The sequence below is a fragment of the Ciconia boyciana genome, chromosome 8, assembly GCF_034638445.1.
Source record: "Ciconia boyciana chromosome 8, ASM3463844v1, whole genome shotgun sequence".
NCBI classification, from domain to species: domain Eukaryota; kingdom Metazoa; phylum Chordata; class Aves; order Ciconiiformes; family Ciconiidae; genus Ciconia; species Ciconia boyciana.
Window position 1 is genome coordinate 22,635,944 of NC_132941.1, and position 25,699 is coordinate 22,661,642.

General features: G+C 57.2%; 3 protein-coding genes across 5 annotated transcripts; all 3 read left to right on the forward strand.

Annotated features, from left to right (window-relative positions):
- Positions 1 to 91: 91 nt before the first annotated feature.
- LOC140656040 (protein PML-like) lies at positions 92 to 10,329 on the forward strand. 3 transcript variants are annotated; one of them, XM_072871235.1, is made up of 8 exons: positions 92 to 212; positions 900 to 1,378; positions 2,327 to 2,907; positions 5,524 to 5,561; positions 6,575 to 6,797; positions 7,271 to 7,329; positions 8,104 to 8,242; positions 8,892 to 10,329. In XM_072871235.1, the coding sequence occupies exons 1-8, from the start codon at positions 186 to 188 to the stop codon at positions 9,659 to 9,661; spliced, it is 2,316 nt and encodes a 771-aa protein (XP_072727336.1). In that variant the 5' UTR covers positions 92 to 185; the 3' UTR covers positions 9,662 to 10,329. The 3 variants fall into 3 exon arrangements, 1 of the variants encoding a protein (XP_072727336.1); XR_012043941.1 differs by lacking the exons at positions 7,271 to 7,329; positions 8,104 to 8,242; positions 8,892 to 10,329 and adding an exon at positions 4,123 to 5,007 and having other exon boundaries at positions 6,575 to 6,664; XR_012043942.1 differs by lacking the exons at positions 7,271 to 7,329; positions 8,104 to 8,242; positions 8,892 to 10,329 and adding an exon at positions 4,141 to 5,007 and having other exon boundaries at positions 6,575 to 6,664.
- A 1,755-nt stretch (positions 10,330 to 12,084) lies between these two features.
- On the forward strand, positions 12,085 to 15,549 carry ZP3 (zona pellucida glycoprotein 3). Its single transcript, XM_072870421.1, has 9 exons — positions 12,085 to 12,486; positions 13,372 to 13,490; positions 13,569 to 13,672; positions 13,916 to 14,093; positions 14,187 to 14,307; positions 14,698 to 14,789; positions 14,973 to 15,115; positions 15,281 to 15,370; positions 15,455 to 15,549. Exons 1-9 carry the CDS (start codon positions 12,085 to 12,087, stop codon positions 15,547 to 15,549), a joined length of 1,344 nt encoding a protein of 447 aa, XP_072726522.1.
- A 4,044-nt stretch (positions 15,550 to 19,593) lies between these two features.
- Positions 19,594 to 25,136, forward strand: LOC140655612 (uncharacterized). Its single transcript, XM_072870351.1, has 13 exons — positions 19,594 to 20,047; positions 20,522 to 20,640; positions 20,729 to 20,832; positions 21,035 to 21,212; positions 21,290 to 21,410; positions 21,507 to 21,598; positions 21,766 to 21,902; positions 21,979 to 22,068; positions 22,143 to 22,263; positions 22,753 to 23,360; positions 23,884 to 24,005; positions 24,227 to 24,326; positions 24,675 to 25,136. The coding sequence occupies exons 1-13, from the start codon at positions 19,679 to 19,681 to the stop codon at positions 25,094 to 25,096; spliced, it is 2,583 nt and encodes an 860-aa protein (XP_072726452.1). The 5' UTR covers positions 19,594 to 19,678; the 3' UTR covers positions 25,097 to 25,136.
- The last annotated feature ends 563 nt before the right edge of the window (positions 25,137 to 25,699 follow it).

The window sequence follows — 25,699 nt, forward strand, 5'->3', positions numbered from 1 at the left end:
GGCTGGGCCGGCTGGGAAGGGCACTACGGGGGGGTGCCAGGGCTGGGAGCGGGCTCTGCGCAGCTCCCCACCCACCCCGACAGGAAGGAGGAGTTATTTACAGCGCAGAAGAAATCGAAACTGCAGGCAGCGCAGGCAGCGCAGGCAGGCGAAGGGGCTCCGCGCCCTGCCCGGCCCGGCCCGCCATGGCCAGCTCCGGCGCCGGCACCCGGGTGAGCGCCGGCTGGCCCAGGGCTGGATGTCGGGGGGATGCGGGCGCTGGGCTCCGGCGGTGCGGGGGGCTCGGGGCGGGGAGGTCCAGGTCACCAGGAAGTCCCCAGCCCCAAGGCATGGCCTGGGGAGGGGCGATGGGGATAAAAGTTTTGGGGTGTTCCCCCCTCCCCGTTTGGTGGGTGGCAGAGGGGGGGGGCTGGTCCCCAATCCAGCCCTCCCAGCCCTGCGAAAGCACAGATGCAGGAGGGAGGGAGGGAGGGAGGCAGGAGGCCAGAGGGATGGGCTGAGTGAGGGAGGTGGGTGAGATGATGGCTGGGAGGATGGTTCCCACCCTGCCTGGGTGTCATCCACGGGTCTTCAGGTGCTTCCTCCATGCTCCATGCCCCATCCTCTGTGCTGCCCCTCTGCAGCCCTCCCCAGCCTCATAGCCAGGGGGATCGTCCTGTTTCCTCTTTGCCAGAGGGAGAGGAAGCGTTCAGCAGGGCCCCATGCATCCAACCTTACCATGGTGCACGGGCCATCTCTGGCCTGCTTACAGGGCCTGGGCATTGCTGGTGGGATGTGGTTGCTCACTGGTTGCTCCAAGTAGGGTTTGCAGGTCATCTCCCCCCCAAGATGTGGTTTCAGAAGCCCTTAAAAACACACCCCAGCACTCAGTCCTCTTCCTCTCTCCCTCCCTCCCCAAGCTCCTAGAAGATGACTTCCAGTTCATCCTTTGCGAGGGCTGCCGGCAGGAATCACCCAACCTCAAGCTCCTCACCTGCCTCCACACCTTGTGCCTCGATTGCCTGAGTGAGAACAAGCCTGTTGGGCAGTGCCCCGTGTGCCGGATGGCCATCCCGCAGGCCAGCAGCATCCCCGACATGGACAACCTGCTCTTCAGGAGCCTGCAGGCCAGGCTCAAGGTCTACAAGAAGATCATTGGTGGAGTTGACTTGTTCTGTGACAACTGCAAGAAAGCCAGTGAGTTCTGGTGCTCTGAGTGCAAAGAGTTCCTCTGCATCACGTGCTTCGAGGCCCACCAGCGCTACCTGAAGAGGGAAAGCCACGAAGCCAAGAAGGTGATGGACATCAGGGCAGGGTCTGCTAAAGACTTCCTCGAGGGCACCAGGAGGATCAGTAACTTGTCCTGCTCCAACCCGACCCACAAGAGCCAGACTGCAAGGTAGGCCTAAGGAGGTCTGTCCCCATCTGGGTGGTTTCTTGTCACAAATGTCTTTGGGCTAGTCCATGATGCGACTGAGCAGGTTGTCCCTGTCCCTCTGCTGCCCTGATTGCCACCATGTCATGGAACAGATGGGTGGGAAGTAGTGACTGGTGGGCACTAGGGAATGGAGGGAGGGTGTGCATGAAGCCGAGTGTGAGCTGATGATGGGAGAGTGTGGACAGGGTAGACCGAGGGAGGGGTGCTCCTTGCTAGGGTAAGGAGGGTCAGGTTGATGGAGCTCAGGAAGAAGAAGGCCTGTTGCTTCAGCTGCCGTGATGGACAGCAGAGAAGGGTGTGTTTTGCTGATGGTGCTAGACCAGGTTGGAGAGGATTTGGGGAACAGCATGGGTGCAATGCAGGACAAGGTTTAAATGCCCTCAAGGGAAAGTCCAAGCGAGAGGGGAAGCATCCATGGAGGCCAGCGCTGATGCTAGCCATGATGGCCCAGATGCCTGTGTGTCCCAAACCCACCACCTGCCAATGCTGCCTATATGAGGGATGGATGATGATCTCCACTCCCCACTTATATTCTTGCCTTAGGCATCTTATGGAGATAAGATACTCTTTGGTCTTATATTCTTATACATAACCCTTATACATAAAGCACTCATGGAAGGGCAGAGAGCTAATTTCTTCGCTGCCCTTGCAGTGCGTGGATGCATGTCTACCATAATGCTTGCACAGTCAACCACAGTGACTTTAGCCAGCCTGGAAGAGGAGCAGAAACACTGTGGAGATAGTGAACCAACATGCTTTTTTGCAGTTAGGAGAGTGTAAAACCAAATGCCTGGCCCAAACTTGGTGGTAACTTAAATTCAATGAATGAATGAATTTGCAATTTGATAAATTAATTAATTGCAAAGTGCATGGTCTAAATTACTGCTCTGCTTGTGCTTGGCCTGACAGCATCTACTGCAAGAAGTGCGAGAAGCCACTGTGCTGCATCTGTGCGCTGCTGGACAGCCAGCATGCCCCCTTCTGCGACATCCGCAGCGAGACCCAGCGCAGGCAGGAGGAGCTGGGCACCATGAACCAGAAGCTGAAGCAGAAGAGAAGCAGCTTCGAGGCCACCTACATGGCGCTGCAGGATGAGGCCACCCAGCTGGAGCAGGCACAGCAGGAGATGCGGGAGCTGATCCAGCAGCGCGTGGAGCAGCTGGTGCGGCTGATCCGGCAGGAGGAAGAGGAGCTGCTGGGGCTGGTGGAGGTGCAGCAGGAGCAGGGCCGGCAGGAGCTGGCGAGGGAGCTGCAGCGTGTGGAGGGGGTGCTGCAGCGGATGGAGGCAGGCGAGCGGCTGGTGGAGAAGATGAGCCTCTATGCCACGGAGCAGGAGGTGATGAACATGCAGCCCTTCATCAAGGACTCGCTGGAGGAACTGCAGCAGCTGCAGCCAGCACCAGTGGCCAGGGACCAAGCACAGCCCAGGAACTTCGCTGAGTGCAGAGCCAGGCTGCAGGCACTGGTGGAGCGTGTCATGGGGCACCCAGGTGAGGAGGCACTTGGCCAGGCAGGCTGGGGAGAGGAGGACCGAAAGCAGAGTTGAAGGTTATAATCCCTGGTTAGACCATCTTTTCCATGGGGTTTTCAAGTCTCCTTCCATGTGATGACTCGATGGACCTGTGCCTCCAGCCTTTGCTCATGCGGTGGGCACAGTCCAACCTCCCCCAAGGGTGGGATGCAGTTGTTGCATCCATCACTTCCAAAGCAACACTTGTCTCTTGCCCTTGTGGAGTATAGCAGTCCCCCAAATGCAGTTGTACTGGGAGGGAACATGGTGAATCTCTTGGGATGGAGCCATGCCGTGGGTTGAAGAACAAGGGAGGTGAGTGACACTTGGAGATGGGGTGCGTGGAGCAGGGGCTTGCAGAGGCTGGTGTTGGCAAGGAGGAAGCAGGTGGAAGGGTTGGATCAACTCTGCATCCTCTCTGAGAAACGTTTGTGCTGGTGACGTGCAGGTCCTTCAGGGGTCATAACCATCCTCCAAGCCTTAGTGTCCTGCCACCCACTGACCACTTCTGCTCCTCAGATCTGCAGCCAGTGTGTCTTTGCTCAGCCTTTGTCCACAACCACCTGGGGCAATTCCCCTTTTGGGTGGTTGATTACCGCCTTGGGATGGCGTTTCCAACTGGGAAGGCGAAATGTTCCCCGGGAGCACTCCCTGACAGGGATAGCAAGAGGTCCACGACCGCTGCTGGGTTTGCCCAGGTCTTCCCCCAGCTCTTCGGCAGCAGTGCTGTCACAGAGGTGCTGGTGGTTTGGGAATGGTGAAGGCCTTGGCATCTGAGGTGTGTGCAGGGATGGTGTGCTGGAGGATCCAGGTTTGGTGAGAAGGTGGTAGCATCATTCCAGAAAATGGGGGGGAAAAAAGCAATGGGAGGAAGAAACTTTGCGGGGTCTTCTGCTCCATCCCCCTGCTGCTGTCTTCAGACCTGGGCTATGACCAGTGTCCTCCTTGGCCCTCTGTGGGCGTCCACCCCTGAGCTCCCCAGGGCAAGCTCATGGGCTATGGATGGTCCATAGAAAAGCCCAAGGGTGATGTCCCGGATGGATCGTGGGGTTTCCTGGGGATGAGCTGCTTCCCACCCCACTCCTTGCGTCTCCATCGCGTGGTAGGCATCATCCCTCCGTTTCCCCTCTCCACCCCAACGAGGCAGGCTGGAAGGGCCCTCTGAGTCCTGATTCTCCCCTCCTGCTCCCTTCAGCCCCCCTCCTCACAACAGGTACCTCCGCTTCCCAGCACGACTCCCCGTCCGAAGACAAGACCACCCTGATCCTTGACCTGGAGCCTTCCAGGGAGCATTGCCAACTGCATGGAGGTCTCCTCGCAGGGCTGCCTGCCCACCACCAGCCCTGTGCTCCTGTGTTGGACCCCTCTGGCGGCAGAAGACACATGTGTCCAGACCAGGGAGGGGATATGTCCCCCACCCAATCCACACCTCCAGCCCTTCTGATGCAGAGGGATGAAGAAGCAGAGGAAGACGCGGGGTCAGCCCATGGGGACACTGTGCCTCTTCCCAGGAGCATCCAGGACTCTCTGGCCTCCCTGCAGGAAGATTTCAGTGGCTGGGCCAGGTCCAACGTGCAGCAGGTGGACGAGCTCCTGAAGATCGGCAATGGCCTCCTGCAAGCTCAGCACAGGGCAAACAGGCACCTGGTGTCCGTGACCCGGCAGATCCGGGCCATGTCCCACCCCCTGGCCACCATTGCCTCTGCTGTGGGACCCATGCTGCGGCCCATGGCCAGTCCACGGGACCCCCCCACCGCAGACATGGACTGGCCATCACTGCCTTCCAACCTGCTGGAGTTATTCCCTCCCAGCACCCCGCAGAGGCATGAACCACTGGTCCCAGCGGCTGCCACAGCTCTTTCTCCCAGCAGACCCCCTCCTGCCACCTCCCCTGCCAGCCCAGCACGCTCAGAGCCCTCTAGCCCAGCCTCTGAGGTGGAATGCCCCAAATCAAGGCACCCCACCAGGAGCAAGCGTGGTGGGAAGCCCAGCACCAGACTTCAGAAGCGGAGGAAGAAGTGAGGGTCTGCAAACCAGAACATTTGCCATGGACTGTAGCTGCTTGGAAAACCCTTTGAAGGTCCCTATGGAGACCAGGCTCTCCATCTCACCTTGCTATGCCAATAAATCCTCCTGCGATGAACGGTGCATTGGTCTTTTGCTGGCTTGGGGAAGGCAGCATGTCCCCCGCGAATGAGCCCTCGCCACTGCATGGCGATAATTTGCTCAGGAACAGTGTGATCCTGCATCCTGCTAATTTTCTTTTTTCTTTCCTTCCCAGCACGTGTGACCTCCTGGCTTATGGGTCTGGGATGGGTGGGAGGGCAGCAAACCCATATGGGAGAGCTGGAGGAAACGCTTTAGTGCAAGGATGGGTGAATGCGCTGGCAGGTGGCCGGGCAGAATGGGCACCTCTCCAGCCCAGCCTGCAAGCTTACTGCTGGATTTTGGCCTCAGCAGCATCTCCAAGAGGTGACCCTCCAAGGAGGTGGCCCCAGAGCCACCTGCACCTTCTGCAGAGTCTTTTCTTCCTGCTCTCAGACATCCCCAGCCACGCTTGCCCTCCTCTCAGCTTGCTGTGTTTTTCTTTTTTCAGAAACCACCCCAGCTCCAGCCATGGAAAACTCCCACCAGGTGAGGCTTGGTTTTGCTTGCATTGCTCTGAGATTTTTGCCTTGTGGAGTTACCTGGCAGGAATTTGGGGCTATCCCCAGGCCTTGCAAGGTTGCTTGAGCTCTGGCATTTGGTTGCTGCTTTCCAAGTTCTCTTTTGAAAGAGGAGATCAGCCAAGCTGGCTGGGCATAGGGCTGCAGAGCCAGGGCAGACTGTCCCTTTCTGGCTAAGGTGCAAACATCTCAGCGTGAGACATGCCGCTGCATGCACTGTAAACAGCTCTTGTAGGCATGGTGGCTTGCAAGCCATTTCCTGCCTGCACCCTGCCCTGCCCTGCCTACATCCAGGGCTGGCGGGGGAGAGATGCTGTGACTGGTTGTGATGGATTTGGGACCCCAAACACATCTCCCACAAGAAGGGCAGAGCTCCACTCAAGCAGAAGTGGACTTCAACGATGCTGAAGGCAAGGTCTCTTCTGGTTTCCAGTCCCATAGTGCATGAAGGACTTGTCTAGCATCAGACCTGTCTGCCTTTGCATGGGACAAAACAGCCATCACAGGACCAGGGCTGGGGACCGCCAGGCTGCCCCTCTGCAGAGCACGTCCCCAGCCTGGGATCAGAAGGGCTTAGCCCTGCCTGCAAGTCCTGCAGAGCCTGGGGGCCTCAGGGATGAAGCAAGAAGATAAAGATGATTTATTCCCCCAGCTCAGGAAGGGGAGGTTCCCATCTTATCCTTTGCAGCCGTTAAGCAAAGCAGAAAGTTTTCCTGACCCTTGTCAGGCAGAGAGGGGACCTTGACGAAGGCGGTTGGAGTGGCCACAGCCTGGGAGAGCCAGGGGCTTCATGCCAGAAATGCTGACGTGGTGCTGGGTGACCCCAGAGCAGCAGAGACCGTCTGGGCAAGCAGAACGCTTGCTTTGGGCAGGGACAAACCCATGTGGTCAAGCTTGTTCGGCTGTGCTCCAGTGGCAAAGGACATCTCCATCCCTGACCATGCAGAGCCACTCTCACTGGGCTCCTCTTTGCCCACTTAGGTCTCCACCTCCACTCCTGCAAAGAGGAAGAAAGTCCAAAATGCAAAACTCCTGACGTTGCCGGTGAAGGTGATGAAGGTTGAAGATGACAACAATGGGTGGAACCAGCCAAGCTGCTGGGACCAGCCTGGGACCAGCCATTTGGAGTCCCCCATGACTCTTGACAAGGAGGACAACCTGCTGGAAGACGTGCCAGATGGCAACGGTGTGCTGCATGACTCAGGTAAGCGGTGTCCAGAGTGGTGGAGCCACAGGTAGACTTTATGGGGTGTAGGCATCAAGGCAGGGCAGTTTGCAGCATCTCCGTAGACATCCCAGGAGGATAGTTATGTCCCAGCACATTGTCTTGTTCAAAGACAAGGTATTTGGTGGAAATTAATGGAGAACCAGACTTTGTTTCTTCAACTGCTTGCATATTCTTAGGCTACGTGATGCTGCATTTTGGTCCTCTCTCCCCAGTAGGATCTTGCCCAGTGTGTACTCTGTATCTGTGGCTTGAGGGGGAATCAGTCCTTTTTCAGGTGGACCCTGAGGGTAGGGTTGCTCCCTGCTTGCTCCACACCCACCTTTCTGGCTGTCCAGGGACACCTCTCGGCATGGTTGGTGATGCCGATCAGGGGACCATCGGCCCTGGCACTCACTGCACGTGTGGCCAGCCCCACATCCGAAAGGTGACAATCTTTCCTACCTTGACAGATAGCGATATTCTCTACCTGGACAGCTTTGAGGAGGACGGCACTGATGAGGAGTCAATGGTGAGTGCAGCTAAAGGGCCTTCAGTGCTTGGCCCTGCATTGCTCAGTGTTTAAACCATGAAGACTGCACCACTTGGTGCTTCCAGACCTTCAGAACCATCCCATAATCCCCCTTAGAGCCTGGCAAGGAACTTGTGAAATCCTTCATGAATGCCAAAATAAATCCCCTGTAGCTCTTCACTTCTGGGGGAACTGGGCTGCCCAGCAACTTGGAGACCTTGGTAGATACCATCTTGGTGCCAAGGTGGTGAGCAGCCAAAATGAAGGCCAGCAAGAAGAGGCAGTCCAAAACCTCACCTCCTCTTTGAGGCTATGGATGGATGGGGTTTTGTTGTACTTTGCAGCACTGAGCAGTTCCCATGACAGTATGTGTGACCAAAAGCTGGTGACCAGCTCCTCAGAAGAGGTTTTAGAAATGGGCAGCTTCCCTTCCCTGCCTGCTGTTTGCTGGGTTAGGTCCTTGCTCACAGCCAGAGGGGAGATGTTGGGTAGCCCAAACTTCTCTGTCACTTTTGAGCAGAAAGCCAGTTGGGAAGGATCCAAGTGAGTCATCCTGTGTGGACGTGCATGGAGTATGCATGTCACTTTGTTTTGTGGTGCTGGAGGAGTCAAGTCTTCATGACCAACCAGATGGGATTATTACATCCTAAGTCCTCTAGCAGGCAGTTTGAGTAGATCTGAGCTTTGGTAACCTCCAGGACACACGAGTGCCCAGAGCTGCTGCCCTGGTTCTTCCTGTGACATTTATTAAAAGCAAATTTTGTGCTCTTCCAGGACTCCAGTCTGCTAGATGACCTCAGCAACACCCTTGACGAGAGCACCAGCGAAGGCTACCTGGGCCTTCCCATCAGCAGCCAGAAACCACTGGACACGAGACAAGGATCCCTGGTCTTCTTTGATGTGAAGATTTTGAGTAAGATCCTAAGTGGAGAGGTCCCATGTTGCAGCCAGCTCAGATCCCCGCATCTGTCAGTGTCTTTTTTTTTTTTGGGGGGGGGGGGCAGTTCAGGCATGTCCACCATGGCCTTGGCTGTGTAAGGGAGAGGACAATATCCTGAGCTCCCAAGAGGCCTTGCCTTTGAGTTTCAGGACATCTGGAGGAACATGGAGCCTGTAGGGCCATGGGGAGACTTCTCTGAGATTGCTCAGCTGGTTAACCAGCCCTTGTGCCATCATGTCAACATGGGCTCCCTTACTTTTCCTTCCCATGGGCCAATCTCTCTTGGCCGAGGTGGATTTTACTTTTCAAGCCCCTCTCTTTAGTCCATGCTCAAAAAGCTGTAAAAGCCCTCATGTTCCTGGCGGGGCAAATGATCCCACTGCAGGAGGTGTTAGTGTTGATGGGAAGGATGCTCCTGAAGGACGTTGGAGATGCTGGAAACTGAGGATGTGACTGGATGGTGGAGATAGGTGAAATGATGGATCAGTCCCCCAGCTGCTATCAATAGTGAAGGCTGTTAGAGACTGAGCAACTCAATGTTTTATTTTCCTCCTGAATAAGAGACTAATTCTGCCTGTCCTCCCTCTCCAATCCTCCTTCCCTTCCCCCTCCTCTTCTCTAGAAAATGAAAGCATTCAAATGACAGTGGTAGATGGAGAGAAAATATTCCCAGTCCTGATTCAGCCAGTGAGATATTTGTCCAGCGTGATGGCCAAAAATAGTGTCTGCGAGATTGGTCTGAGGAATCTGCTGTGCTACCTCAACACTGTCCACAGGCCCATCCTGGGTGTCTTTGGTCTCTGGTCACTCCCCTTTCCCACCCTCTTGAAAGCATTGACGGTCATGGACAAGAAAGAGGAGTTCAGCTCCATCGTGTATGGTTTCCTGGACATTTTGCCCCTGATTAAGGAGGAGATGCCTGAGAGGGATAACTACAAGCTGAAGAACTTGGCCAGCACTTACCTCTGGTGGCACTTCGGTGACTACAGCACCATGGAGAACGCCAACATCATGAAGTACCTGTGTGAGGTCCTGGACGTCAACCTGGTGAAGAAACCCAGGGTGATCCTCAGTCAAGCCAACCTGGAGTCCTTAATTTCCCTCCAGCCCTTGCTGGCCGAGAAGCTCCTCACCAAGCCATCAGCCCAAACATTGGCCGCCCACAACATTGGCCTCTCTGAGCTCTGGTCCTGCTACCAGCAAAACCCTGAGAAGGGGCTACAGGAAGTGTGCCGCATCATCAACGCTCACCGGCACAGCTCCGAAAACAAAGTCCAAAACCTGAGCAGGGTCAAGGTCTACTTCCAGTGCCAGGAGCAGTTGTCTGAAAGCCAGAAGACCCCGGCAGGCAGCAATTTCCCAGGAGCCATAAAGAGCGAGGAAAAGTGTTGAAAGATGCTGGTGCCTCTCCAGGACTCATTCCCCTCTCACCCACGGGGAATGAGTCCTGGAGCCAAATTCCAGCTCACATCAGTAGTTTTTTCTTCAATATTTCCTGCCTGTTCTTGCCTGGGGTGGTGAGTCTGGGTCTCTGGGGTGTGACAATCTCTTGCTGTCCTCTCTCATCTGAACCGGTGCTAAGGTGAAGAGGTGAGAACACCAGCTTGGCTGGGAGATGTCCTGGCTCTGACAACATCCTGCAGCCACGCCATGCCTTTGTTTCCCCCCTGGATGGATCAAGCCAACTTTTGGGAGAAATCTTTCAAACCATTTCTGGTCTGGGTTTTTTGGGGGGTCAATGGGATCCAAAGTCAGCTGGAGAAACAGCAGGTGGGGAAACTGGCTTGGAAGGACAAGGATGGTGGTCATTGGGAAGAGGTTGCTGGGAAGAGGTTGCACAGAGCTGCTCTGTTCCTGTGAGCTGCTGTGTGGGACACGGTTGTAGTAAGAACTGAAAATCCTCCATCGGTCAGCAGGATCTAACCCCTCTAGCCTGGGATATGAACCTCCTAAGTGGGCACACAGGGGTATGGTTTTCCTACCTCTCCCCCTGCTTTCCAAGCTCAGAGATGAACAGGGAATTGCTTGATCAGGGAATGCACCTCATTGCTCTTTGGCTTCTGCGCCTGCCTACAGATGCAGAAGAAATAAATCATTTTTCTAATTTGTTGTGCATTGCAAATGATTTCCTTTTGCTCTCCATTCCCACAATACCCACCTGCTCAAAAAGGCAGATGTGCAAGGTGATGGGTGCTGCGGTGATGGGTCCTTTGCAGCATGATGGCCCCTTGAGCCCACAACACAGCTGAGGTGAGCACAATGAGCATGGGATGGCCCATGTACGTGAGACATGCAGCTATCCCCAAGGTGGGCATTGGCTTGAAGACAAGCAAGAGAGCACCAAGAAGTCCTGTTTGCTTAGGGAGGTGCCGAGAAAGCTCGTCAGCCTGCACCCCATGGGAACAACCCAAGTCATTTCCCTTCGGATGGTGCATAGTTGTCCTGCCCACTGGCAGCTATCCAGTTTGGATCATGCCAAAACAGCCTGATTCAACCACAGCTATCACCCGAAACTCATGGGCACCTCACCTGGTCCTCACCTGCATGTGCAATCGAAGCAATGAGCACACCAATGTTCACCCAGAGGCAGGGGCAAAGCAAATACGTTTGTGCTGTCCCTAAAACCCTCTACAAGGACTGCTGCCCAAAGCCATGCTCCTCCCCGGTGTCACTTCAATATACAAACTGCTTTTTCTCCTGATTTATAGCCTCTAACCAGGCATGAGGAAGCTTTCAGGGTGATTCAGCTGGGTCAACCAGCCCCGGTCCCCTCCCTCTGTGGACCACAGAGGGGACAACCTGCTGCTGAATCATCCCAGGAAGGGATGGACTGCCCAGACACTGCGGGGACCATTTTGCCCCAGGTCTAATAATTCTAATAATTCTTAGAAATAATTATTATTTGTAATACCTAATAGCTCTAATATTATTCCTGATAAGGATTATTCTATTAATTATTTTACTACCACTCATTTCAACACTAGTCCTGCTGAGGAAGCTGGTGGCTCCAGGGGACAAGTCTGTTCAGGAAACAGTCAAACAGCTATGTGTGCAGAAGCATTTTCCTCCCTTTTGCTAAAATCCCAGGAAACACAAGGAGATACAGGTGGCAGCACCAGTGTGGATGCCACTGTGTGGCACCTGGTCCTGCAGGAGCAGGGATGCAGTTCAGGGCAACCGATGGGGATCTCCTCCGTGATCCCCCTTTTTCCTTTTATTCTTCCACATAATTCAAGTTTAAATTTCCTCTTCTTCCTCCAAAAAATCAACTTTTGCTCAGTAGAGAAGAGCCAGCCGTGAGTCCCTCACATCCTGGAAATCCCCAATTGCCCTTGACATGAGCGGCTCCATGAGGATCATCACCATCTTAAAGGAGCTGGGGATAGGGACAAGTTTGGGCACCTGAAGAGTGGGTTTGCCTTGGGAAAGTGTCACCTCCCATGCCATCCCCCAGCAACCCCGCTGCAGAAGGGCCCCATGATCTGCAGGTGGGACATACAGTCTGAAGGTGGGACATGTCTCTATGGATCTTACAGAGCTGCTTGTTACCAAAAAACAGGGCAAAAAACTGCAGTTGGCTGCACAGCAAACTCAGCATCTCTCCTGTGGGCAAGGGACCCAATCCAGCACCTCATTAGCTCGTTAGAGCCCACCACGATGAGTTCCCCTGGGAATTGGGTGCTCTCAGCTGTTGCTAGTTGCCCTTACAGGAGGTGTGCTGAGCATCACCTGAGGTGGGAGCAGCTGTGGGAGGTGTGGGCTATAAAAGGTCCCTGGGCAGCAGTTGCTCCTTGTGCTGGACCCTGGTAGGCAGGATGAGGCCTGGAAGCAGCCTGGGGTTTGCTCTTTTCTTCTGGGTTTTTGGGGAGGTAGTTGCTTACAACCCGTGGGGCTTCATTAGAGGGGAGGCAGAGCTATGGAGGTATGGAGGGCATCCTTCCTCAGGGCAGCCCCATGCCTTCTCCCAGCCCTCCCCCTGGGCATGGGTAGATGTCTCCCAGCTCCAGGCTGCTGCCCCACTGCACCCTGTGGCTGTGCGGTGCCAGGAGGCGCAGATGGTGGTCATAGTGCACAGGGACCTCTTCGGCACGGGGCGCCTGGTCAAGGCTGCAGAGCTGACCCTGGGCTCAGCTGCCTGTCTGCCTGCAGTCTGGAGCACTGCTGAGACCATGGTGACCTTCATGGCTGGACTGCATGAGTGTGGCAGCACCCTCAGGGTAAGGCTGGAGGGGTCTGGAGCCCTAGGGTGGGGGTCTGACTTTTGGCTTGCACCTCAGTGCCTTGGGATGCTGAGACTAGCAGGTGGTTGTGATGTAGTTGGCTCAGAGAAATGCTCCAAAGCCTTTCCTAGAGGCTGAATGTCTCAGCCTGCTTTTCAAGGGCAACAGAAGCTGTGCTGTCTTGTCTGGGGCTAGCTCTGGGGTTGTGTGAGCAGGGAAGGGCATGCAAGAGGCAGAGAAATTAGTTTTTTCCTGATTGAATACAGAGGTATCTAAATCTTCCAGGACTATTTAAGCTGTTGCTGCCACCTCCAGGGTGGAGCCCAGATGACCTGGTGCTGGGAGCTACTGCAGCAAGCCAGCAGTGGATTCCTACCTTAGGAGGCATCTAGGTGCTGCTTGAGTGTAGCATGAAGCTCCTTCACAGAAAACTTAAATTTGAAGTGGTCTCTCTCCCCTGGGAGAGGCCTGGGGCCATGAGGGTGAGCAGGTACTCCCCCATACTGCAGCCAGCAGATATCTTCATTAAATCCCCCTGAGCAGAAGTCACCTTCTGATATGCTGGGGGACAGACCTTCCTGTCTGTTGTTCTGGGGCATGGAAACTAGAAGAAGAAAAATAAGAGTCAGTTTGAGCACCTCTGCATCCAGCTCTGCTGCTGACCAGAGGCTGTCCTGGGACAGGCTGGAGCAGCTTCCCAGCCCAGAGCATGCCTGCAGCAGGATGAGTGCCACTCACCTGCCTCCAGCACAAATGCTACTGGCTGATGACCAGAAGAAACATCTTGGCACTGAGTCTCCAGACTTAAATGTGCTGCTCTGTGTGTGTGGCCAAAAGAACAGGGCTCTTAGTGACTGGATAATGTGTCTTGTCTTTCCCCAGGTGACCCCTGATGCTCTAGTCTACAGCACAAGCTTAAATTACAAACCAGTTCCTGCTGGCAACCCAGTCATCATCCGCACCAGCCCTGCTGTGGTTCCTATTGAGTGCCACTACCCAAGGTGAGCCAATGCAGATGAGCACCAAGCAAGCCCTTCTGCTGCTGCAGAGCATTTAACCATGGTCATCTCTCCCTCCAGGAGGGACAATGTAAGCAGCAATGGTGTCAAGCCCACATGGGTGCCCTTCCGCTCCACCCTGTCCTCTGAGGAGAAGCTACCCTTCTCCCTGCACCTTATGAATGGTAGGTTTTGGGTGAGGGTCTCCTCTGGTGCAGGGCACCCTGGGCTGGCCTCTGAGATGGCTATGCTGCCACTAGATGGCACAGCTGGTGCTGGTATCACCCCAGTGCTTCTGGAGCAGCTGGGGTTTGGTACAGTTTTGGTGAGTACCCAGGGCCTTGTGCCCGTTGGGGTTTCCTTGGGTGGAAGCAGTGAAGCACAAGCTGGCTTCCCATTCATGAGTGCCTGGTGGCCTCTCCTTCCAGATGACTGGAGTGCTGAGAGAGTCTCCACCATATTTCAACTGGGAGAGGTCCTCCACTTCCAAGCTAGTGTCAACACGGAGAACCATGCACCTCTGAGGCTCTTTGTGGACAACTGTGTGGCCACTCTGACCCCAGACAGGAGCTCTTCTCCCCAGTATGCTTTCATTGACTTTAGTGGGTAAGAGCTGGTTGTTCCCTTAAGAGACACCTTTCTGCAGGTTATGGGCATCTCTGATAGCGGGATCCTGCTGGTCCTTGTTTTTGTGTCTAGGTGCCTGGTGGATGGGCAGCTGGATGATGCCACCTCAACTTTTATATCCCCAAGACCCAGGCAAGATATGCTTCAGTTTGCAGTAGATGCATTCAAGTTTGCGGGAGACTCCAGCAATCTGGTAAATCCTTCCTAAAGCAAGTGAACTCCCTTGCCTAGATGGGGCTATAGCCTCACTCCATTAAGAAAGTTAATGTGGTTTTGTCTAGAATTACATTTCCAAGGCAACTGCCTCATAGCAACATATGATTGAGGTCACCCTGTATTACTGCTTCTGACTCATGGCCCTCTGAGCCAAGGATCTTCCTTGGAGACCAGTTCTGATACTGGTCAAGACAAGCCCTTCTGATGGGCTTCAACAGCTGAACCCTTAGGTGGCTTGAAGGAAACAGGGTGGGGTTGAGCTGCCCTGGGGAGATGGTGGTCCCATTGGAGACCAACTTCATAGTACATGGGAAAGCCATAAAGGCAAATGACAGCCTAACCTGTCTGCTCTGCCTGGCCTCCCCAGATCTACATCACCTGCCACCTGAAGGTCTCCCTGGCTGACCAAGCTCCTGACCCCCTGAACAAGGCTTGCTCCTTCAACAAAGCCAGCAACCTGTGAGTAGCTGGAACAGCAGCTTGCCCAAAGGTGAAGAGCTTGGGCTTCTCATCTGGTGTGTCACCTTCCAGGAAGGTGGGGTTGGCCATCTGGGTGGGAGGGTTTTGGTCTCTCCTAAGAGACCTGAAAGCATGTGAGGGATTCCTACCATAGGGTGGGCTACTCACCAGGCTCTCTTCTAGCTGGGCTCCTGTGGAAGGCACCTGGGATGTCTGCTCCTGCTGTGAGATGAGGAGCTGTGGCTTGGCTGGGCACTCCAGGTGGCTCCATGCTCCCTCCCCATGGCAAGGAGGACGTGCCCGGAGAGAAATGCCCTCCCAGCTTGGTAGGTCTCATTATGCCTCTTGGGCTTTGTCACCATCGTGGCACCTTCCTCAGAGCTGGGTGGCTGGAGCTGCCTCACTACTTGTTGGCTCCTCAGTGCTAATCCATGGCTTGGGAGAGCTAGATTTTCAAACAGGTTTGAGTGCTCAAAGGTCCTCCCTTTCAGATCCCTTGGTGAAAGAAGCAGATGTTGTGGTTGGACCTCTCTTCATCAACAGCTGGAAGGATCACCCAGTTAGGAAGATGCCTTCACAAGGTAGGGCAAACCCAGGGAATGGGAGTGGTTTGTTTGGCAGGTCCCAGCTCTGGCTGTAACCACCTCCTTACTTCTCCTTTCTAGATGCAGGTCACTTGTGGATGGTGTTGGGGCTGGCTGCAGTTGCTGGTGTGGTCATCCTGATCCTTGCTGTTCTAGGAGCTCTCACTGTCTGCTGAAAGCCCAGCAACCCTGTTTAAGTTACTGGTTTCAACTCTTACAGCTGTACAATAGAAAAATAAATTGGAGGACTGAGGGGCTTGGTGTGGGGAGTGGAAAAGACTTTCTGGAAAGACTGAGCTAACCAAATCTTTAACTGTGCTTCTTTGCACCCAATTTGAGTATCTTGCTCTTCTGAACTCCTGTCCTCAGTGGAGCTTTGTACAGCCTTATATCCCCATGAATGTCTTCCAGAGCACCTAACTGGGTACTGATGCAAAAAAAATCACTATCCAGATACTATCATCTTGTTTCTAGAAGCATGGAGTTTTGTTTAGCCTCAATGTTTTACCTTTTTGTGGAGCTACTTGGGTTCACTCCATGCTGGTAACTCCTTACTCAATAAGCCAAGGGGAGCTAAGGGTTTAGTAAAAGTTGAACCACCATCCTCCTGCCTGAAGCTGTTCCTGGGAGAGAAAGCAAGCTTTGCTAGATGAAGGGAGCACAATTTGAGGGTTGGTAGGTTGGGCTCTTCCTGGGACAGAGGCAGGCATTCCAGTCCCTGCCCCAAGGACTGTTTACACATAGTTATATGTAACAAGCCTTGGCTGAAATATATAAACAGTCCTTGGGGCAGGGACTGGAATTTCTGCCCTCACTTCCCCCTGCCCCACCTCCAGAAAGGGGCTTTCTGACATGCCCAAGTCACATTTGCTTTTTCCTACTATGTAAGAAAAAGAAAAATATAAAAGGGGTGGGGGATGGGCCCCCAGGGTCCTGGGAGGGTCTTCTGTGAAATTTGGGCTCTTCTGCTCAGCAGACCAGCTGTAACTGCAAGATATTCCTGCCCCAAACCAAGGACCTGTTGCTCCCCAGTAGCTGGGAGAGGTTCCTACTTCAGGCAGCAGTGGGAAGTGGATGAACTGAACACCTGGGGGTGCAGTGTTTGCTCAAGTGGCTGAATTCATGGAAAAGTGAGACCTGTGAGGCACTGGAGATTGCTTACAGCATGGCTACCTCTTGAGCTGCTTTGCAGGGGCAGGAGGACTCCTGCAACCTCTTAACCTGCTCTGAAGGAGCTTGGGCAGCTCTCTTGGTCATGGAGGACAGAGGAAAGTGGTATCTTGCACAAGCTGGCATATTTTTGGGTGTCATCTAGCACCCTGGAGACCCTCAGCTAGATGTCCTTTGATGGATGTCACCTTGCACTGGGATCAATTTGGTACAAGGTGCCAAGCTGGACTTGAAACTTTGGGTCACCTAAACCACTGTCCCATCCCTTCCCTTGCTATCAAGTTTGGCTGCTCACAGTTCTAAAAGCAGATTAGTCCTCCCTCAAAATTAAAAGATTAGTTCTGGGTTGGATGAGGGAGCTGCACTGACTTTGGGTTGGGGTTGTCAGTAGGGCTTCTTTCCTCATCCATATAATCTGACCCTTGCTGGAGGGGTTTGGTCCTTGTCTTGCAGCAAGGTGGGAGGTAGGAGCTTCTAGGGGGAATATTTGGGAGAAGTCTTCACCATCCCTTTAGAGCTGTGAGCTGTCCTCTCTTTGGGGCAGAAGGGAGAGGAGGAGGGCATGGAAACATGGGTGGAAGGGATCTCGGAAAGTCTCCAGTCCAACATGAAATGTACCAGCCCTGTGCTGGCAATGTCTGTGGATGGAGATCCTCCACCCTGTGTGCCCAGCACAGGGCTGCACAAGCTTCCTGGAGAAGAAATATTTCCTCACCCAACCTGAACCTCCCAGACCATGAGTTGTGGCTGCTGATATGTTAAATCCTCACATAACTGATTCCTTCTTGATCAGCATCTTCTCTAGATGTTCAGTGCCCTGACCATCCCTTGGGACACATGCTCTGAGCAGGGACTATCTCTCTGGTTTGCTGAGACACACAGAGGAGTCTTTTAAGTGAAAACCCTTCTCTATGCCACCCAGCACAGTTGCCCTGCAGCCATTCAACCAAAATACCTCAGCTGGCTCCAGGAAGGAAGACAAATATTGGCCACATCCAGTCTACAAAGAAACTGGGGATGGGGAAATACTCTCTGGCTTTCCAGAGCAGCTGTCCCACTCCACCAGCTCCTGCCCCTTCCTGGGCAGCATCCCCAGGACAGCACTGACCTTGTTATCTGATGAGAGATTTTTGACTTAAAACTTTGTTATAAGGAAAAATGAGATGTGTTTTAAAGTCTCCTTTATACGATAGGGGAAAACCACTGGGTTTTGTGCTTGTCCAGTGCCCTGGGACTTTCTGGTCTCTGCCCCCTCCAAAAAAAATGAGCTCATGCTCTTTCCCAACTGTGCTGGTCCATGGCCAATGTTGTGTTGTGCTTGGAATAAAGATGGGACAGCTGGTCCTGGCAAGGGCTAACCTCGGAGCAGAAATCCCTGTTTTCATAGAGAAATACCTCCTCTCTTCTGAACCTGGGTGTGTTTCTCCACCCAGGATTCACCTCTGCTAATTTGAGCCATGTAAACACAAGGTGACCCATCAAGGGGATTTATTCTCCTGCTGGGATCAAGCCCTGGTACCCAGAAACCCATGACCTAACCCTGGAGCTGGCTGCTGAGCTGCAGCTCTCCAGGATGTGATAGGGTGAGACCAAGCATCTCCTGTGGTCCTTGCAGCCAAGGACTGATTTACTGATTCAGCATTGCCTGCTGCTGTTATCTCCCTGACGCATGAGGCTCAGCCTGCTGGAATCCCTGGCATTTCTACGCAAGTGCCAGTCTCAAGGTATTTTAAACACAAAGGAGAAGTCCTGGACCCACTGACAGCAGCAGGGATGGGGCATTGGCTCCTGAGGGAAAGGCGGAAGGTTTTACACTGGCCTATAAAGCTTCACATGGGTGGGTTTTGGGGATGTTGAGTCAGGCACAAGCCAGTCCCAGCTCCAAACCTGGTGGGATTTCTGCTAGGAGTGGGCTGGCCGTCGTCTGCCCCAAAAACTTTCTGTTTCTTTTCATTTTCCCAGAAATGTCTCAGCCGCTCCAGTTCAAATATCCAAATCAGAGGCTTTCTACTGTCCCTAAGGCTTGCCAGGGACATCCTGAAAGATGGAGAGGGATTTGGGATATGAAATGGAGCATCCCTCATACGGAACCAAAGGGATGCTCGCAGAGCCCTGGCAGGGAAAAAGAGTTAAAGATGCTCAAAAGAAGAGACAGAAACTCCAATAATGAGGCTTGAAAACATATAGGGTTTATTTTTAAGCAGCTTTCCCTGTTCCTCAGCTGTGAGGAGCCAGGCAATGCCCAGCTCTACTTGTGGGGGGTGGGATACAAACCAGGGTGCTGCAGTGGGAAGAGCAGAGCGATGGGTGGAGCGCCTCGCCTTCAGCTTCTTTTACCCCGAGCCCATTTCCTTGAAGGCAACAAAACAAACACAAGCCAAAGAGCTGGGGGAGAGTAGCAGAGATAAAAAAGAAAGGTTGGGGCTCTGCAGCCAATAACCTCACTGCCGAGGTCGAAATCGGGGTTGTTCGGCTCCGGCTGAGAACGGCCGCACTTGTGTCAGTGGTGAGGGCGTTCCATGGGCTGCTGCTGGGTCAGCGGTGGCCGAACATCCCGGCCCCGGCCCCGGCCCCGGCCCCGGCCCCGCTGAGGAGCGGGGGGATGCTTAAAGCCCCTGTTTGGGCTGGAGCTGTGAGCACGTGGGCTCCCGGCCCCCCCGCACATCAGCATCTGAGCGGGAACCAAAGTCCCGGGGGGCCGACGGCGCCGGGCAGGGGTGGTCCCGGCGGAGGGGACGGGAAGCACCCGGGCTGGGATCGTGGACCCTGCTCTCCCCGCTTCTGTCACCTCCCCAGCAGCCTTGAAAAGCCCCTTATCACCTTATAACCTAAACAAGTCACTTTGTACCAGTCTCCCCGTCTCCGGCTTTTGCTGAGTTTTATAAACAACTTCCCCAAAGAGGCTGACGGGGATGTTTTCTCTCGCCTTGGGCAGCCCGGGAACGGGGGGTCCCGGCACCCCGGAAATGACTCGGTTGTGCCTCCCCTCTCCCCGCACCCACGAGGGCTGACCTTTGGGTGCCATTGGTCCCCAAACGGGAGCCCAGGGGCAGACTGCTCCTGCTCCTGGGGGGATATAAAGGCTGGAGGAGCAGCTCCGGCTCTCTGTGCCGGGGTTTGCTGGAAGAAGGAGGGATGGGACCCGAAAGTGGCTTGATCCTCGCTCTTCTCTGCTGGGCGGCAGGCGAGGTGGCTGCCTACCCTCCCTGGGATTTCTCCTGGGGTGACCCAGCGAGCCGGGGGGCGCGGGCAGACCCCCACACCTGGTCCTGGGTGGAGGACCCCCAATCTCGAGCCATCTCCAGCCAGCAGCCGGTGATGGTACAGTGCCAGGAGGCTCAGATGGTCGTGACAGTGCACAGGGACCTCTTCGGCACCGGCCGCTTGGTCAACCCAGCTGACCTGACGCTGGGGCCGGCAGCGTGCAAGCATTCCTCGCTGAACCCTGCCCACAACACTGTCACCTTCACCGCTGGTCTCCACGAGTGTGGCAGCATTGTGCAGGTAAGACCTTCTCCCCCTCAGTGCTTCCCCCAGTCCTGAGATCCCACCTGGCATTCCCCCCCAGAGCAGCTCCAGGCTGCAGGACCGTGCACTGGGCATCCCCCATGATGCTGGGGGAGCTCTGAGTGCTGGACGCAGAGCACCATCGAGGAACACTGTAGGGGAAGGACGAGCAGGTATTTCCCCCGCACTGGAGCATTTTTCCCCAAAGCTGCTTTGCCCTTTCAGCTGGAGACATGCCGGTGGTGCAAAGCCCCCACATCAGACCCATTTCGCTCATGTTTGGGCCCATTAGGAAGTTTAACTTGCTGAGAACGGAACAGGGCTCCTTCTCCATCCCCTTTTCCCTGGCTTTTTCCCCCTTTCTTCGGATTTCCTCAGCATTTCCTAGTTGGGAAAGGATGGCTATGTGGCTCGGTGGTGGTGGGAGGTGGGGTGGCCTCTCTGATGGCTTCTCAATGCTTTTCTGCCCAGATCACACCAGATTCCCTCATCTACCGCACACTCCTCAACTACGACCCTAGCCCTGCCAGCAACCCCATCATCATCCGCAGCAACCCCGCCGTCATCCCCATCGAGTGCCACTACCCCAGGTAAGGGCTCCCTGTCCTCGGTACCCCCACCCCGGTCCGCGGGGACCAGCACGGGGCCATGTCCTGATGCACAGTGGTCCTTGCCCAGGAGGGAGAATGTGAGCAGCAATGCCATCCGGCCCACCTGGGCTCCCTTCAGCTCCACGCTGTCAGCGGAGGAGAGGCTGGTGTTCTCCCTGCGCCTCATGAACGGTAAGTGGGAAGCCATCCCAACCTGCAACTCTTTTCCCAGTGTGGGGGAGCTCAGGGACCCAGCATCCCACTGGGGAAGCCAACCCACCCCATGGCAAACACCAGCACTCCTGCTTTTGGGCTGACCCTTGGCTCTGGTGCCTCGGGAGCTTGGGGATGGCTGGAGCCACCCCCGCTTTGTCCCCCCGGTGCTACCTTGCAGAGGACTGGAGTGCCGAGAGACCTTTCACTGGTTTCCAATTGGGTGACGTCCTCAACATCCAAGCTGAGGTGGGCACCGAGAGCCATGTGCCACTGCGGTTGTTCGTGGACAGCTGCGTGGCCGCCCTGAGCCCCGGCACCGACTCCTCACCCCACTACGTCATCATCGACTTCAATGGGTGAGCCCCGGGGACCCGCTGGCAGCAGTGCTGGGAGGGGACCTGCCGAGATGCTGACCCCCACCGTCCCACCCCAGGTGCCTGGTTGATGGAAGGTCAGATGACACCAGCTCTGCTTTCATCACCCCCCGGCCCCGGGAGGATGTGCTGCGCTTCAGGATCGATGTATTCAGGTTTGCGGGGGACGCCAGGAACCTGGTAAGGCTGCGTGTTCCCCCCCCCCCCGCCAGCCCCAAACCACGCCGGTATCCCCCACGAGTGTGTTCCCACCTCTCTCCCCTACCCTCCCCGCAGATCTACATCACCTGCCACCTGAAAGTGACCCCAGTGGACCAAGCCCCAGACCCCCTGAACAAGGCTTGCTCCTTCAACAAAGCCAGAAACACGTGAGTAGCTGCTGCACCAGGATGGGGCACATCTGGGCAGGTCCCACATCCCACAGCCCTGGCGTGGCGCAGGGATGTGTCATGGACCCAGACTCGGGGGGGGGCACGAATGCTCCGTGGGTGCTGGGGGGGGGGGCTCTGGTGACGATGCTGCCACCCCACTGCAGCTGGGCACCTGTGGAAGGCACCCGGGACATCTGCAGCTGCTGCGAGACAGGCAACTGTGAGTCCCCCGCGCTCTCCCGGAGGCTGAATCCCCTGGACCGATGGCCTGGCCGCCGCTTCCGCCGCCATGATGCTAACGGTAAGGTCTCTGTGGGGATGGAGGGTACACCCCGGGGTCACGGGGCGAGCCTGACTCATCACTCCTTCCTCTCCAGGGAAAGAGGCTGAAGCCGATGTGGTCATTGGCCCTGTGCTCCTCTCGAGGGACCCGGGTGCTGTGGGAGAGCAGCAGGAGGGAGGTCAGGGTGAGTTCCTGCCGGCTGTGGCCCTGTGGCATGGCCCTGGTGACGAGTGCTAACAGACCCCCTTGGTTTTGCAGGTGGGGTGATGGCAGTGCCCGGCATGGGGACAGGCCTGATCTGTGTGGCAGCTGGCGTGGGGTTGGCCGGGGCTGTGCTGGCCGTCAGCGTGGGGCGCAGGAGGTGTGCCCGTGCCTCAGTGTGAGCACAGGGCGAGAGACAAATAAAGCCTGGGAAAGACAAACCGTGTCCCTGGTGCTCCCTCTGCAATGGCACCCTGGGGATGGGCCTGGGCCGGGTGGACTGCCAGGGAGGGAGCATCCGTCCCAGGCATATGGCTGTGAGGGTGCCGAAGCCTCCCAGCTCCCGGGGAGGGTCCCCCACATCTCCACCCGGGCTTCAGACCTCCCTGGGGCTCCGTTCAGGGTTGCCCCGCAGACTCTGCATGGATGACACTGGGGACAGTCCCCTCGCCCTCGAGGAATCCCAGCTGTGTCCCACGGCCTCCACCCACCGCTCCTAGGAGGGGCAGAGCAGGGTGCGGGGGGCTCCAGCTCAGCCAAGGAAGGACCCCGATTCCTTCGGGAGGGCGTGTTTGGGGGACCCTCCTGGAAGGGGACAAGTGACAACCCCGGCACCCCGCTGGTGCTCCGCGGGACCTCTCGCCGGCTCCGCCCCGCCCCTCACCAGCCCCGCCCATCTCTTCTCTCCGCCCCTCTCACCGCCCACTTCAGCGCCGCCCGCCCCGTCCCCGCTGTCGCGGCGCCCCCGGCTCCCCCCGCCCCGCTCCGCTCCCGTCCCGCCCCTTCCCCCGGCCGGCTCCGGGCCCCGCGGGTCCGCCCGCTGCCCAGCGCCGCCCGCCCGCCCTCCGCCCGGCCGGAGGAGCCCCCCACCGCCCCTCGCTGCGCCGGGCCCGCTCCGCCCCCAGCCCGGGGAGCCCCGGGGCGGGGGAGCCGCCGCTCCCCTCGGGGCCCCCGCTGTCCTCGGGGGGAGGTGGCCCGGGCCCTGGGCCGGGGGGTCCCGGCGAGCTGCGGGGCGGGGGCGGAAGGGGCCGGGCCGGGGGAAGGAGCGGCCCTCGCGGCTGCGCGGGGCACAAGCGGCGGCCGGGCCGGGGCCGCTCGGCGGGGCTGCGCCAACAGCCCGGGCGAGCGGCGCCGGCGCCGGGTCCCGGGGCTGCCCCGGGCGCTCGGCTCCGCGGGCCCGCAGCCCTGCCCCTGCCTCCCTCCCGGGCACGGAGCCGGGGCCCGGCGGGGCGGCGCAGCCCGGCGAGGAGGCGGGAGCGGCCGCCCCGAGCCCGGGTGAGGGGCGCCGGGGGCCGCGGGCGGAGCGGGGCCGGGGAGCCCGGCGGGGCGGCGGGGGGTCCCGGGCCGGGCCCGGCTGCAGCGGGGCTGGGCGGGCCGGAGGCCGGCGGGGGGCGGCTGCGGGCTCGGCGGGGGCTCCCCGGGCCGAGCACCGCGGGGAGCTGCGCCCCTGCCCCGGGACAGGCCCCCCCCCCCCTCACTTCCCGGGGGCGGCTGCCGGGCCGGGGGCGGGGGGAAGCTCGGCTGAGCCGGGCCGGGCGGCGCCGCTCGCCCGCGGGGGCTCGGGCAGCCCGGGAGAGCCGGGGGACCCCGGCGGGGAGAGGCGCCTGGCGGGGCTGGACCCCGCGGGCAGAGGCCGGGCTCCCCGCCCGCAGGAGGACGAGGCGACCCCGGGCTCCTGCCCGGGACCAGCTCCTGGCCGGGGACGGCCCCGCCCGGGCCTGGGCCCCTGCCCGCCGGTGCTGCCGTGCGGCCCAAGGACGCCTCCTTACAGCTCCAGCTCGCACACGCTTCGTCGCAGCTCCCGCCTGTCCCGGCTCCGCTGACGGACGCTCCAGCCTGGCGTCGGCTCCGGCCCCGGCCCCACGGTCGGTGGTGCAGCTCCAGCCCCTGGTCTTTATTTCAGCCCCAGCCCCACGGTCGGTATGTCAGCTCCAGCTCTGCATCGTGTCAGCCCCAGCCCTACGGCATTTATTTCAGCTCTAGCCCTGAAGGATTTATTTCAGCTTTAGTCCTAGGGTCTTTATTTCAGCCCCAGCCCTGTGGCCTTCGGTTCAGCCCCAGCCCCAGCCCTACAGTGGCTATTTCAGCACCAGCTCTGTGATGTTTCAGCTCCATCCCCTTCCCCACTGTATTGATTTCAGCTCCAGCTCTGCATCATGCCAGCTCCAGCCCCACGGTCGGTATTTCTGCCCCAGCCTCAGGATCTTTATTTCAGCTCCAGCCCTACAGTATTAGCAAGCGGTAAGACATGAGGAAATGCCCTCAAGTTGCGCCAGGGGAGGTTTAGATTGGATATTAGGAGAAACTTCTTCACCGAAAGGGTTGTCAAGCATTGGAACAGGCTGCCCAGGGAGTGGTTGAGTCACCATCCCTGGAGGTATTTAAAAGACCTGTAGACGTGGCGCCTGGGGACATGGTTTAGCGGTGGGCTTGGCAGTGCTAGGTTAACGGTTGGATTTAATGATCTTAAAGGTCTTTTCCAGCCTAAATGATTCTATGATTATTTATTTCAACCCCAGCCTCTGCCCCAGGCTCTTTGTTTCCCCTCCAGCCCCACAGTTGATATTTCAGCTCCATCCTGTATTTCAGCTCCAGCCCTAGATTCGGCTCTACCCCTGCAGTCCATATTTCAGCTCCAGCCCTACGCCATGCATCTCGCCTCCGGCTCCAGAATCCATATTCCAGCCCCAGCCCTGCCGTCTGTATTTCATCTCCAGCCCCAGGGTCGCTATTTCAGCTCTAGCTCCACCCTTACACATTTTACTTCAGTTCCAGCCCTGCTGTGTTTATCTCAGCACCAGCCCCTGCCCTACAATCTCTATTTCAGCTTCAGCTCTGCTGTTGCAGCTCCAGCTGCACATCTTCCCACTCACTGCCTCTGGGTGAAACTGCTCCTGGTTCTCCTGGCCACTGGGGCTGTTGACAAGGTCATAAATCAATCACTGTCATCGCTCAAATATCAACGTGAGCTGTCATCGCTGTCCCAATATTGCCTTGATCGGTGCATCTGAACGCTGAATAAAGCTTTGGCCCTCCCAGAGACTCACCTCACATGCCGAGTTCGGCCTGGTGCATGCCAGCGTCCCGCGCTTCAGGGACAAACGCGACCAGACCCCAACCTCCAGTGAGGGTCCCACGGCCCTGCCTGCCCCACCCACCCACAGACCCGCCAGCCGGTGTTGAGGGCTGGGAACGGCCGCTCAGCCTCCGGTTCCCAGTCCCAAAAGGCGGCACTCGGGCTGGTGCTGAGCCCCAGAAACGCAGCCCTGAGCCCCGGCCCCCCCCGCTTGTTTTCAGGCCCAGAAACGCAGCACGTGGCTCCGGTTCCACGCTCTGAAAACCCAGCTCTTCGACTTTTGTTTGAGCTGCTGAACCCCGCGACTGAGCCGGGTTTTTCGGCCCCAAACCAGCCCCCGGGCTTGTTCTCAGGCTCTGGCACCGAGTCCCCGCTTGGGGGGCTGCAAACCCCCCCAGGCCGTCCCTGGCCCCGCTGCGATGGCGAAGGAAGGGGGAGCCGCAGCCCGGGGCCCCAGGCCGGGAGTGCTTGGGACCTGGGGGGCACCTCCCGCGGGGAGGAACCGGGGCCTGGGGCAGCACCCGCCCGCCCAGGGAAA

Coding starts and splice junctions, on each gene's coding strand:
- LOC140656040 (XM_072871235.1), top strand. CDS start 186: ATGGCCAGCTCCGGCGCCGGCACCCGG. Junction 213..899: donor GCTCCGGCGCCGGCACCCGG/GTGAGCGCCGGC, acceptor TCCCTCCCCAAG/CTCCTAGAAGATGACTTCCA. Junction 1,379..2,326: donor CACAAGAGCCAGACTGCAAG/GTAGGCCTAAGG, acceptor TTGGCCTGACAG/CATCTACTGCAAGAAGTGCG.
- ZP3 (XM_072870421.1), top strand. CDS start 12,085: ATGAGGCCTGGAAGCAGCCTGGGGTTTGCTCTTTTCTTCTGGGTTTTT. Junction 13,491..13,568: donor ATTGAGTGCCACTACCCAAG/GTGAGCCAATGC, acceptor CTCTCCCTCCAG/GAGGGACAATGTAAGCAGCA. Junction 13,673..13,915: donor CTCCCTGCACCTTATGAATG/GTAGGTTTTGGG, acceptor CTCTCCTTCCAG/ATGACTGGAGTGCTGAGAGA.
- LOC140655612 (XM_072870351.1), top strand. CDS start 19,679: ATGGGACCCGAAAGTGGCTTGATCCTCGCTCTTCTCTGCTGGGCGGCA. Junction 21,903..21,978: donor CCGCCGCCATGATGCTAACG/GTAAGGTCTCTG, acceptor CTTCCTCTCCAG/GGAAAGAGGCTGAAGCCGAT. Junction 22,069..22,142: donor GCAGCAGGAGGGAGGTCAGG/GTGAGTTCCTGC, acceptor TTGGTTTTGCAG/GTGGGGTGATGGCAGTGCCC.